Source organism: Bufo bufo, chromosome 2, assembly GCF_905171765.1.
Source record: "Bufo bufo chromosome 2, aBufBuf1.1, whole genome shotgun sequence".
NCBI lineage: Eukaryota > Metazoa > Chordata > Amphibia > Anura > Bufonidae > Bufo > Bufo bufo.
In genome coordinates, this window is record NC_053390.1 from 727,102,590 (window position 1) to 727,116,791 (window position 14,202).

At 50.0% G+C, this 14,202-nt stretch overlaps 1 protein-coding gene across 7 annotated transcripts in view; it reads right to left on the reverse strand.

Moving 5' to 3' along the window:
* The window catches only part of FIP1L1 (factor interacting with PAPOLA and CPSF1), a 78,533-nt gene that overhangs the window by 51,587 nt on the left and 12,744 nt on the right, over nt 1–14,202 (reverse strand). For 5 of the 7 annotated variants that reach the window (XM_040418871.1, XM_040418870.1, XM_040418868.1 and 2 more), the window contains 4 exons: nt 11,255–11,362; nt 10,975–11,105; nt 9,034–9,143; nt 8,332–8,428 (listed from right to left, as the gene is read on the reverse strand). In XM_040418871.1, the coding sequence (XP_040274805.1) occupies nt 8,332–8,428; nt 9,034–9,143; nt 10,975–11,105; nt 11,255–11,362 (446 nt within the window). The remainder of the gene's footprint in view (nt 1–8,331; nt 8,429–9,033; nt 9,144–10,974; nt 11,106–11,254; nt 11,363–14,202) is intronic. The other 2 variants (XM_040418869.1, XM_040418865.1) reach the window with 1 other exon arrangement.

The following is a 14,202-nucleotide window of genomic DNA, read 5'->3' on the forward strand; positions in this document are numbered from 1 at the left end:
GCTCTAGTGGAGTGAGCGGTAACACCAAGGGGAGGAACCCTGCCCTTGGCGAGATAAGCCTCAGTAACAGCCATCTTGACAAAACGAGCGATAGCAACTTTGGATGCCGCCATCCCTCTGCGCGACCCTTCCGGGACCACAAAGAGCGAGTCAGTATGCCTGAAAGAGCTGGTTACTTCCAGGTAAATCTTGAGCGCCCTGACAACGTCCAGGCGATGAAGCTTCCTCTCCCGCGGATGGGAAGGGGAAGGACACAAAGAGGGGAGAACGATGTCCTCGTTCAGATGAAAGGCGGAGACCACCTTAGGAAGGAAGGAAGGGACCGGACGAAGAACCACCTTGTCCTGGTGGAACACTAGGAAAGGTTCCAGACAGGAGAGTGCAGCCAATTCGGACACCCTCCGAAGAGAGGTGATGGCTACAAGGAAAATAACCTTGCAGGACAGAAGTCGCAAGGAAACCGTCCGCAGAGGCTCGAAAGGAGAAGCCTGGAGCGCTGAGAGAACCAGGTTCAGGTCCCAGGGCGGTACCGGAGGGCGATACGGGGGAACCGCGTGAGCCACGCCCTGAAGGAAGGTCTTGACAGGACCAAGGGGGGCCAGTGGGCGCTGAAACAAAATGGACAGCGCAGATACCTGACCCTTCAAAGAACTAAGGCCTAGACCTTGGGCCAGTCCGCTCTGCAGGAAGGACAAAACGGTGGGGAGAGAAAAGCGGAGCGGAGGAATCCCCAGATCGGCACAGAACCCCAAAAAAGTCCTCCAGGTCCTATAATAGATCCTAGAAGAGGACGGCTTACGGGCGCGGATCATGGTGCGGACGACATCCGCAGAAAAACCCCTACGTGTCAGGACGGTGGTCTCAACAACCACGCCGTCAAACGTAGGGACCCTAAACGCGGGTGGAAGATCGGTCCCTGAGAGAGAAGATCTTCCCTGGCGGGCAGTGGCCAGGGCGCGTCTGCCAGGAGCAGCATGAGGTCGGCATACCAAGACCGGCGGGGCCAGTCCGGAGCGACCAGAATCACCGAGACGCCTTCCGCCGCGATCTTCCGAAGGACCTTGGGCAGGAGAGGGATGGGAGGGAATATGTATGGGCGCGCGAAGCCTCGCCAAGGAAGAACGAGGGCGTCGGCTCCGCAAGCTCCCGGATCCCTGGCCCTGGACAGATAGGCGGGGACCTTGTGATTGAATTTTGAGGCCATGAGGTCCACGTCCGGAATGCCCCAACGAAGGCAAATGGCCTCGAATACCTCCGGGTGAAGAGACCACTCGCCGGGGTCGACGGTGGTGCGACTGAGGAAGTCCGCCGCCCAATTGTCCACCCCTGGAATAAAAATTGCAGATAGGGCCGGGACGTGGGCTTCCGCCCAACGGAGAATGCTGGTGACCTCCCGCATCGCTGCAGCGCTGCGAGTGCCCCCCTGGTGGTTTATGTACGCCACGGCCGTGGCGTTGTCTGATTGTACACGAACTGGATGACCCTTCAGCAGATGAGTCCAGTGTCGTAGAGACAGAAGGGCCGCTCTCAGTTCCAGGACATTGATCGAGAGTTTGGACTCCGATGGAGACCAAATGCCCTGGACGGATCGGGGAGGAAACACGCCTCCCCAGCCCGAGAGACTGGCATCGGTTGTAACCACCAACCAGTTGAGTGGCAGAAAGGACCTGCCCAGAAGAGGGGACTGTAACCACCAGCGGAGAGATGACCGCACCGGAGGCGACAGATGGAAGGGATGATCCAGAGACTGCGGCGATTTGTCCCAGGAGGAGAGGATCGCCCGTTGGAGAGGGCGGGAGTGAAACTGCGCAAATGGGATCGCCTCGAAGCAGGCAACCATCTGCCCCAATACCCGCATGCAGAAGCGGAAGGACGGTCGACGGTGGAGAAGGAGACCCCGAACCGCCCCACGGAGGATCAGACGTTTTTCCGAGGGAAGACGTACCTCCGCCGCTCCCGTGTCTAAAAGCATTCCCAGGAAGACGAGTTGTCTGGAGGGGGGAAGGGAGGACTTGGGGAAGTTGATGACCCAACCAAACCTCGCCAGAGTCTCTAGAGTGAGATCCACGCTGGCAACCGCTTGAGAAAGGGACGGAGCCTTGATGAGGATATCGTCCAAGTACGGTAGCAGAAAAACACCCCTGGAACGGAGTAAGGCTAAAACCGGGGCCAGGACCTTGGTGAACACCCGGGGGGCTGTTGCCAGTCCAAAGGGAAGGGCGACAAATTGGAAGTGGAGGTCCCCCACGGCGAATCGAAGGAAGCGATGGTGACACTGGGCTACCGGAACATGGAGGTAGGCATCCTGTATATCGATGGAAGACATGAAATCTCCCTGCTCCAGGGAAGCCACCGCGGAGCGGAGGGACTCCATCCGAAACCGTCGAAGGAGGAGAAAACGGTTGAGCTTTTTGAGGTCCAAAATGGGCCGCACCGAACCTCCCTTCTTGGGAACTACAAAGAGGTTCGAGTAGAACCCTTGGAATCTTTCCTCTAGAGGAACGGGGGTAATCACCCCCCTGTCCAGTAAAGCTTGAACGGCCGCGGAGAACGCGGCCGCGTCTTTCGGGTCTCGCGTGGGGCGGGAGCGAAAGAACCGATCCGGAGGGAAGGATGCAAATTCGATTTTGTATCCGGAGGACACAATTTCGAGGGCCCAGGCGTCGGAGACGTGAGCCATCCAGACGTCCTTGAAAAGGAGGAGCCGGCCCCCCACCCGGGTGGGTGGGGGCGCGCCTTCAGGCAGAGGACTGTTTTGCTGCGGGTGTGCGGGCAGCCTGCGGCTTGCGCCAGGAGGGCTGCGCCCGAAAAAACGGCTTCCTACGCTTGTCCTGGGGAGGAGCCGAAGCGGCAGCTGTGGTGGGAGCCCCAGAGGCCCTGCGGGAGGACCGAAAACGAGACGCACCAGGGCGTCCGCGGGGGGCGCCCCTGGCTTGGGGTTGAGGAAGATGGGTGCTTTTACCACCCGTGGCCTCTGAAATAAGTTCGTCTAAGCGGACCCCGAAAAGGCGGGAACCCGCAAACGGTAGCCCCGCCAAGGAACGTTTGGAGGCAGCGTCCGCTTTCCAGACCTTCAGCCAGAGCTCCCTCCTGACGGCAACTGCCAGGGCGGAGGAGCGCGCAATAAGGGCTCCCGCATCAAGGGAGGCCTCACAGACAAAATTCCCGGCCCGAATAATAAGCTGGGCCAAGGAACGTAGGTCCTGGATGGGGATGTCCGAGTCCAACTCCTGTTCCAGCTGCGTACCCCAAGCAGAGATTGCTTTCCCTGCCCAAGCAGAGGCAAAAACCGGTCTGAGGGCAGAACCGGAGGCAGCAAAAATGCCCTTGGACAGGGTCTCCATGCGACGGTCCTCCGCTGACTGAAGAGAGGACCCGTCGGGAACAGGGATGGCCGTGTTCTTTGACAGCCGGGCCACAGGGGGGTCTACCTTGGGTGGGGAAGACCAGGTGGCCACGACATCGGCTGGAAAAGGATAGCAAATGTCCAGCTTCTTTGGGTTGACAAAACGGGCGTCCGGGCGAGCCCAAGCCTTAGACACCACGGAGGAGAAATCAGAGTGGATTGGAAAGACTTTTGAGGCCTGCCTGGGTCTGATAAAGGAGACGCTAGCTGCGTCCGAGCTAGGGGGGTCATCCTGCACCTTAAAGGTGTCACGTATATCAGAGATGAGTTGACCCATCGCTGAGGCTAGCTTGGACGGCAGGGCCGAGTCCATTTCCAAATCTGAAGCCGCCAATTCACCTTCAGAGAGCGAATCCTTTGGAGAGGAGAGGCTCGTCTGGGTGCGCACGCGTGGCGGGGAGAGGGAGGCATCCGAGGAGGAGGCTCGCTCTACTCTAATACGCTTCTGAGAGTGCCTAGCTCGGGAGGGGTCACTAGGAGAGGATGAACCCGCTGCAGCGGCAGAAGCAGTGGACCCGGAGGGCGCGACAGTCAGAGTGGCGTCCTGCGGGGTAGGTGGCCTGTCTATTAGGCGGCCCACGACATGAGTGAGGCTTTCCACGGCCTGGGACAGGGATCTAGCCCAGTCAGGCGGGTCAGAGGAAGCAGGGAGCGACACAGCGGGCGACTGAGGCTGCGGTGGAGCTCGGCATGCAGTACAGTGCGGATCAGACTGCCCCCGGGGAAAGGGTTCCCTACAAGCGGTACAGGCATGGTACCATGGCTTGGCGGCTGCAGAAGGGTCTGACATGGTGGAAAGATGTTGCACTTTAAAGCAACAGTACTGTGGCACGGAGGGGGTTAAACAGTCCTACCAGACCCGATGATACAAGCGGCAGCTGTAAGGGGAACAGACTGAGGAGGCTGTGGAGGAGAGGCAGCAGCACGGAGCTGAAAGGCTTCAGGATCGCACGGCAGAGAGATGAACCCGGAAGTAGCGGAGCGCAGCAGCACGGAGCTGAATGTGTAAGGAAGCTCCGCCCCCCCTCTGCCGCGCTGAAGCCGAAGCAGAGCCGCGCGCGCGCGGCAAAATGATTTTAACCCCCAAGGATGTTGAAGTGCCGGCCATGACATGGCGCCGTTCATGCCAGGAAAACGGCTCCCACCGCGCCTAGATGTAGCAGACGGCTTGCATGTCTGCAGCCGTCCCCTGTAAGGCAGCGTTCTAGGACTTGCCCAGATAGACTGCCCTCCAACTATGCCCGGTAACGTCCCGATATGCGGGGGGGGGGGGGGGGGGGGGGGGGGGGGGGGGGGTTGTCTCGTAGCAGTGGTCATGTAACAGTGGCCATGTTGGTAGCAGCGGTGGGAGGGAGGAAGGGGAGGCTGGAGCAGCCACTCTCACCATACGCTGTCTTCGCCCTCAGTCCATCCAGCGGGGTCGCCCCTTCAGCTCCTGGCACCGCGGTGGCAGGAAGCCGGGGGAGGGACTTGGCGTGCGGGCGACCCTGAGCTGGCGGGACGCAGGGGAGCGAGGCTGCCCTGGTCCACCTTGTCTTCTGTGGGGGAGGCGGCAGTGCGGAATTACCGGCACTGGCGCAACTCAACCCCGGGAGAAACAGAGGGGTCTAATGCGCCTCTGTTGTCCCTGTAGGTAGAAAAAAACCGAGTTAAAAACAACAAATACGTAAAAAATAAAAATCATAGGATAACAACCCTGCATAAGCAGGGGGTGTCTTGCCTCCTTGGACACTAAGCAAAAACTGGCAGTCTCTTCTCCAGGCTGAAGGGTATAGCTGATGGAGGAGGGGCTTACAGCTTTCGCTTAGTGTCACGCCTCCTAGGGAGCAGAGCTATACCCATGGTTTCCTGTGTCCCCCAAGGAATATGGGCGAGAAATATGGGTATGTCCGGGTTCAGCTCTGAACCCGGACAACCCCTTTAAGTCTTTTCTTATATCGTAGGTTTCATTGTTAATCTTAACACACAACACTCTGGTGTAGCCCTGTAAAGTCAGTATTATTGGCTCTTGTGCCGCTGGAATTTGCTGTGTCATTAGAACCGCAGCACAAAGCACACAAAAGGCCTTGTACTAACAGCAAATGTGCTGCAGCCCTATGAAGGCAGGAGGTCATTTAACTTGAAAATTATGAGAACAAGCTGGAAAACGGCCAGAAGAAACACTTTTCTGCCGTATCAAAATTCACAAATGCCAGCAGTTCTTCTCCCTCTCTCTAAGGTTTTTAACTGGACCACATTAGCAAGAGGAAACTCTCCCGCAGCGGGAAGTTTACAGATCGGAAACTATTTCCTACCTTTCTGAGCTGCCCATGACAATACACATCAAAAGAATATTTTTTTGCAGAAATCCATATTACTCAAGATTTTTTTTGCTTAAGACAATGCGGCACTTCTACTGTATGGACCATCAGTCCTCAGTTATCACACAGTAAACCTGTCACATATCTATCACTGCAGTATGGAACTCCTAGAGGAATTGAGAAGGAGAGCTCCAAAATAAAGAAACTGCACATCGGAACCTTCTTAAATACATTGCAAAAATATTCATACCTCCTATTACTGTAATGAAACAGGCTGGGCATAGCAAATCAAATCAGCCAAAAACACAAGCACATCAGCTAATGGAAGTGGAGCACATGGAGCAAAAACCTGCAGATCCTAATTTTCTAAAACGCCCATAACTATGGGAAGAATTGGTACAGCTTATTTTCAAAATGAATGTATATAAACAGATGTATAGATAGATATTTATATCTATATACTTTGAGAAACATATGTGCTTAGCTTACATTAGTAGTACATAGTACTATGCATATATCTGACACACCATATCCTAACAATCTCTACATCAGTACTGGCTATACCTTACATAAGTCAATGGAACCTGAAAATTTAAGGGCATCCGTCAGCAGATTTGTCCCTATGACACCGGCTGACCTGTTACATGTGCACTTGGCAGCTGAAGACATCTGTGTTGGTCCCATGTTCATATGTGCCCGCATTGCTGAGAAAAATGAGGTTTTAATATATGCAAATGAGCCTCTAGGAGCAACGGGGGCGTTGTCATTACACCTAGAGGCTCAGCTCTCTCTGTAACTGCTGCATCCTCTGCACTATGACAGGCCAGGCAGTGTAAGGTCTCATGCACACGGCCGTGATCCGCGGCCGAGTGCGTTTCATAGCAACCACGGCGTCATTGGTTGCTATGACGCCGTGCGCTTCATGCCGCCGCTGCACTACAGTAATACACTTGTATGATCTATACGAGTGTATTACTGTACAGCAGCGGCGGCATGAAGCGCACGGCGTCATAGCAACCAATGACGCCGTGCGCTCCTGCTGTCAGCAGGAATCCCGACTGGGTTACCACGGACCGTTCACGGCCGCGGAACACGGCCGTGTGCATGAGGCCTAAAGGTCATCACACCTGCCTGGCCCTGTAAATAAAGGGGCAGAGGGCGCTGTAGTTGCAGAGCGAGCAGAGCCTCTAGGAATAATGACCACGCCCCCGTTGCGCCTAAAGGCTCATTTGCATATATTAAAACTAAATTATTCTCAGCAATGCGGGCACATATGAACATGGGACCAACACAGATGTCTTCAGCTGCCAAGTGCACTTGAAATGCAATAAGCGGAAAAGTGGCCCTATCTATAATACTTAACGTTTAATCGTTCAATTAAAAAAAGCCCAACAAGATAATTAATAAACAAAAATCACAGCAAGCAGTGCAAGTAAACCCTTGCGCAATTTAACAGAAGGAGCGGTCTTACCGCTTTGTAGATTATCGGTAACAGGGGGTCTCCCAACGTCGAGCCGGGTGTCTTGCCCTGAAATGCCCCTACTTGGCCTAAGCTACGCTTTACGCTCAGGTAGCAGAGCACTCGCCCTGATAAGGGCGACCCCTTTGAGCCGTCCCTTAAATCTAACTAGGGCTCCCTGCTGTACCCAAAGTAGAATAGTTTCCCAGCTCTGTGGAATGGAGAAATGAGAAAGACTGCAGGGAAGTCCCAGATAATGGTTCAAAATGTTCCAACGCGTTTTATTGGCTATAGTGCAACTCATCAGGGGACTGGTAAATGATAAGGGTCAGGATATAGTTGCCTCCTAAGCCTCACTATCCTGTACCAGCATGCTGATGCTGAGGGCTGGTGCAGATATAAGCAGGAGCACGTATGGCACCAAGTATTATAGATACGGCCACTTTTCTGTTAATTGCTTTTGAATATAGGGTGCCGGACCTTTGTATCCCATTAACCATATTGGACTTTGGTTGTGTTACGATCTGTACAAGTGCACATGAAACAAGTCAGAAAATTCTATAGGTACACATCTGCTGATCGGTCTCTTTAAAGGAAAGGTGTCATCAGACAATGACTTCTTGTTTTCCATGTCACATACCTAAAAAAATATCTATAATCCTGCAATTTTCACACTGGCCACTAGGCCTAATGATAGGTCAGGATTATCTGTTCAGTACAGGTACCCATTATCACCACCACAAGCAGAATTACACTGACAAGTAACACCTCTGTACAGATAACACAGGATATACAGTCAGGTCCATAAATATTGGGACATCGACACAATTCTAACATTTTTGGCTTTATACACCACCACAATGGATTTGGAATGAAACGAACAAGATGTGCTTTAACTGCAGACTGTCAGCTTTAATTTGAGGGTATTTACATCCAAATGATGAACATTCCCTTTAGTAGTGGCAACACAAAGCTTAAAGGAATTGTCCAGGATTAAATATAAAGCATGACCACTTAAAAATAATACAATTGTGCTGCATAGTATTGTAGCATTTACTTCAATGGATCAGACACAACCCAAGACTCTTACTCTTGACAACCCCTTTAAAGCACCAGTACAGATATAAACAGTTGCACAGCATGTCAATTAGAACAGAGCGCTATACCTGAATATTGCTTTCATTAGCGCCTCGTCGGCGGCCCTCCACGCGAGTTATTGTGGTGGTTTGTCCAATGACGTCAATTGTGCCCGAGAGCTTCCTACTGGAAAACATTTAAATAGCAGGAAAACACTCAAACATGTAACAAGCATATATAGCATATATATAATACAGCATAAGCAAGAACTGGACAAATAGGTCCAATACCAGAAAACTGAAGGCAATTCTCCACTTCACCAGAAAGCCAGTGATTTCACTTTAAACATTTTAGCAAATTTAGGAGGAAATCCAGCCTAAAACAATTCTAAATGATCCATGTGGAGCCTATGAGCCCGGCTCGTTTCCAAAATGAAGTGTCTGTGAAAGTGCACCCTTTGAACCCATTCAGCGATTTGAACCCCTGGGAATTTTCTCTAATCTCTAGCATACTCCATCCACACAAGTCAGGGCCCCACTGACCCTGGAACTGACGGAGCCACAGAGTTGGTTTAGCACTGCGCTGGTTCTCCCTGCACATCGGCTTTACTAGTCTGTGCCAGGATTCAGTTATGAGTTATCGAGAAGAGCCCAACCATATTCACAGATGGTGGGGATGGATGGTACTACCCATAGGTTAAGGATAGGCGCAAACATACAACTGCTATCCTCTTGGCTATTATGGGCTACATGCACAGCTGCCTGTAGAGGTCAAGCAAGACAAACTCTTACCTTGGAGGTGGTGCCCCAGATTTAAATAAAGATGATGGAGACGTGAACTCTGGTTTTGTCGTCTGTAAGACACCGTCTTTCTCCGAATTTCCAGTTCTTCCCTGCTGTACCTATTAAAAATATACAAACCTCACACCATATACACAGAAGATACATAACTGTAAAGACTTCTAGCATCAGTGTCACAAAGAGCTGTAAGACATGAGGGTTATATTGCAACTCTTTGATTGGTAAAATACTGTTCATTTCCAAAATCTCTATCTACATAGGCTAACAGTGTCACATGTGGTAACGATGGACTAATAATTGATCCACAACCATTAAAGAAACTACTCTAAAGCTTATATTACACAAGTAGATCATCCAGGCGATTGCCGGGAAGGAAGTGTTCCTTTCTGGCAACAGAGGAGACCACTATTACATGCAGCGATCTCCTCCTCAGTATGGCTCGTCCCCAGACTGAATCATTGATTGCCGGAGGCAGAACGTGATCTGCCACCGGCAAACAATGATTTTTAAACCTTCAGAAAGATTCCAATTGCCCAATGAATGGGTAATCGGCAGCAGTATTACACTGCCAGATCATCGCTGAGGAGCATTCATACGTACGCTTGTTAGCAATGATCCGTGAATTAATCTGCACGTCTAATATGAGCTTAACTGGCTTATGGAAGAGCAGTTTTGATACATCTAATCTTATGACTATGCGGAATATTACACAGTAGTCTTAGGAGAATGACATGCACTGTAGAGACAGACTATGAAATAGAGTGCGGCTTTTGTATGCCATGCAAAAAAAAGTCAGAAAATAGTGGTATCTAGAAGCAATGGGGGTACATTTAGGATTGAAGGTGAACTATCTTGTGAAACTATAGGGGTCGTCTACATGTTGGATTGCCCATGTGGACTCCAGTATGTAGGACAAACCCTGAAAAAATGTAAAAAAACTCACATACAGGAACATGTCAGAAATATAGAAAAAAAAGGACTAGAAACAGTGTTTCAGCACATTTCAAAAAAAGCACATAATAAAAACCCATCAGGGTTAAAGTTTGTTGGAGTCGAGCACGTGACAAATAAATGGCGGGGGGAGGATCCAATCGCCGCGAGGTAGAGTGGATCTACAAATTGGGTACCCTGCAACCTTTAGGGTTAAATGTCGAATTTCATTTGAAACCCTGTTTGGTATAAAAAGAAACATGTTGTCTTTCGCCGAGAAGGAACTAGTTTGCGATTATGAAATGGAAAGAGAGTCATTGATAAGAGGGTATGAGATTTTGCTTGATGGTATTTTTTTAGATGTAAAAACAATGTTTTTTGTATGCTTTTTAATCATGTATTTTAAGGTTTTAAATATTTATTGTAATGCACAAGCAAATTAGGAGGATGTTAGGCAGGTAGAAGGAGGAGCCGAATCTGTATGTAAAAAACACGCCCTTGATGGGCGGGATATGCACCCCTGACGAAGCGAAGGTGAAACCCGGGTCGGGTGATAGACTGGGAAACGGTCAAATTGTCTGATATGCCTGTATTCCTCTCAAGTTTGCGAGTATAATAAAAGCTTGTTTGGGATTAAAACTCATTGTGGTACTCATGGTCTTGACCAATATAGGAGAGGCGAATAAATATGTGGCAAGAAGACAGTAATTGGCACATGCTGAAGTGGTCTGAGTGGAGTTATTGGAGAGCAGCGCGGTGTGAACAGGACCCACCACACCCGTAACCTGCAGCGCTCAAAGTAGGATTGACAATTCGGAATTGACTTTTTGCTTTTTTTTATGAAAGAGTGCTTCCTTGACTGCATCTTTCATTCTCCATAGACTAGTGAAGCACAAGGTCCAGCATTTTCCTCCTTACTACTGGCATATATAGGCCACACATGTTAGCTGCTGGGTATACTTTTTTACAAGAGGTAAAATACAAATCTGTCTTTCGTTGTACCGTAATTTTATTCGTTGACGATGAGACTGGAAGTGCTTCCAGACCCATTCGAAGTCTCTTCTGTTTTTCACAGTAAGCTTTCCAGGAATCTTCGTTGAATCCATAATTGAAGTAGTCAGAGAGATCAGCGCCTAGAGGTCAGAAACAAGATTCCACAATAACATTCCTATAGACACCAATAGGTGAAGGTAGTACCAGTGGCTGCAGACCATGGTCCTGTAATTAGGAGTCTGAAAATGTGCACTCCTCCTGCTGACAGTAACATGGTCCAAAAAATTACCTGGCTTTCTCCAAGGTTTGTCCTCAAAAGAATCCAAGTCCACCTCCACCAGAGGAACTCCATTAATACTGCCAGGGGCATCCAAATCCACTCCCTTCACTTTTCCTCCTGTAAAAGTAAAATAATGAATAACTCACATTTCTGCATTATTTTCTTTTTAGTTCAATGAGCAGCAGGTAACATACAAAAATGTGCAGTGCACCAAACAGTGGTCATTAACCCTTTCAGGAATAAGCAATGTTCAATAAAAATTTTTACTCCCCGCACTTTTAGAGCCATAACGTTAATTTTTTCCGTTCACACCAATTTACCATATCTATTATAAAAAAAAAAGAAACTGAACTAAGACAGCACCCATTGACAATGACAATAGCAATGAGGCTGATCCTGGTCATTAAACCCCTCAGATGTTGCCTATAGTGACTGCAGCATTTGTGGTGTTAGGAAAAGGAAGGAGCTAAAATCATCAATACAGTTCCATAGATCCAATGGCAATGCAAAGAAGATTTTTATTAGTAGTGAAACAAAAGAAAAACAATGCAAATTTAGTACTGCTGTAATTGTAGACGCCAAGTCATTTTTAGAACAAAACAAACATCGTAATATTTTTTATTTTAGTTTTAATTCACCCCACAAAGATTTTTTTTCCCGTTTTCCAATACAAGATATGGTAACTTAAATAGTGCCTAATGGAGATGTGAACGAAGCCTTAGAATGTGGCAAGGAAAAAAAACAAAAAAATTAAATTCAAGCCATTCTAAGCTTGTTTTCTCGTGACACTTTGTACTTCATAATTCATGATTACTTCACAATTTTCAAAATTTCAATTTCTCTGCTTTTAAAACAAAGTGATACCTCATAAGAACGAGATTTATGTGAACTTACCCGTAAAATCTCTTTCTCGCTTTTTTTCATGGGGGGGGGGGGGGACGGGGACACAGGACCGTGGGTATAGCTTGCTGCTGCCACTAGGAGGCGACACTAGGCTGAAAGCTGATAGCCTGCAGGGGAGGAGCTATACCCCCTCCAGCCTGTAGAGAGCATATCAGTTTGTGCTCCAGCAGTAGGAGAAGCAGAATTAACTGAAAAACAACCAGAACTGCACAACGCCATAAGACCGAACCAAAACCAGGTCCCAACTGGCAAAACCGGACCCCACCTGCCGTATAAAGAAGCATTGGGTGGGTGCTGTGTCCCCCAATGAAAAAAGCGAGAAAGATTTTACAGGTGACTTAAAAAAAAAATCTTGTTTTCTCGCTCATATAATTGGGGGACACAGGACCGTGGGACGTCCTAAAGCAGTCCCCGGGGCGGGAACAACAACAGTCAAAAACGTACTCCCTCATGGAAGTCGCTACACTGCGGCCTGTAAGACTCTGCGGCCGATAGCAGCATCCGCCGAGGCTAAGGAATGTACCTTGTAAAATTTTGTGAAGGTGTGCAAGGATGACCAAGTCGCTGCTTTACATAATTGAGACGCAGAAGCGTGGTGGCGGTGCGCCCAAGAAGCCCCGACCGCTCTGGTAGAGTGAGCCGTGATTCCGGGAGGAGGAGCCTTGCCCTTAGAACGATAGGCCTCGGCAATGGCCGACCTAATCCACCGAGCAATAGTCACCTTGGAAGCCGCCAAACCTTTACGAGGCCCTTCCGAGATCACGAACAGAGCATCGGTGCGCTGACAGGTAGATTTTCAAGGCCCGTACCACGTCCAGACAGTGGAGGGAAACCTCCCGTGGATGAGAAGGCCGAGGGCAAAAAGAGGGCAGAACAATGTCCTCGTTAACATGAAACGCAGAAACAACCTTTGGTAGAAAGGACGGTACTGTGCGAAGCACTACCTTATCTTGGTGGAACACCAAGAAGGGCTCCCTGCAGGAAAGAGCCGCCAATTCTGACACCCGACGAATAGACGTAATAGCCAGTAAAAACGCCACTTTCCAGGAAAGTAACCGGAGGGATATCTCTCTCAGAGGTTGGAATGGTGTGGCCTGGAGTGAAACCAGAACTAGGTTCAGGTCCCAAGAGTGTAAGGGCGGTCGATAGGGAGGCGTGGTGTGAGCCACCCCCTGCATGAAGGTTTTAACCGGACGTAAGACTGCCAAAGTTCGCTGGAAAAAAATGGACAGGGCTGAGACCTGTCCCTTCAGAGAACTAAGAGCCAGTCCTAGTTCTAATCCGGATTGAAGAAAGGCCAGTACAGTAGGCAGGGAAAACTGTCTGGGAGAAAGGCTGTGTTGTTCGCAGAAGTGTAGGAAGGACTTCCAAGTTCAATAGTAAATCTTGGAAGATGAAGGCTTTCTTGCCTTAATCATTGTCCGAATGACTGCATCAGAAAAACCCTGTCTCAAAAAGGAGGTTTCAACAGCCAGGCCGTTAAACGTAGCGTATCTAAATTCTGATGGAAGACTGGGCCCTGGGAAAGCAGGTCGGCCCTGAGTGGAAGAGGCCAGGGAGCGTCCCCCAGAAGAAGGATGAGCTCTGACTACCAAGCTCGTCGAGGCCAGTCTGGGGCGATCAGGATCGTCTGGATGCCCTCCATCCTGATTCTGCACAGAATCCGAGGTAGGAGCGGTAGGGGTGGGAACACGTAGAGGAACGAGAACCCGTCCCACGGTGCCACGAGAGTGTCCACGTCGTACGCCTCCGGGTCTCTTGCGCGAGACAAGAAGTGAGGGAGTTTGTGATTGAGCTTGGACGCCATCAAGTCCACTTCCGGGTGACCCCATCGGCGACAGAGGGCCTCGAACACATCCTGATGGAGAGACCACTCCCCTGGGTCCACCGTCGTCCGGCTGAGAAAATCTGCTGTCCAATTGTCCACTCCCAGAATGTAGACTGACGAAATCACCGGAACATTGGCTTCCGCTCACTGCAGAATCTTCGCAGACTCCTGCATCACCGCATTGCTGCGAGTCCCTCCTTGGTGGTTGATATAGGCCACAGCCGTG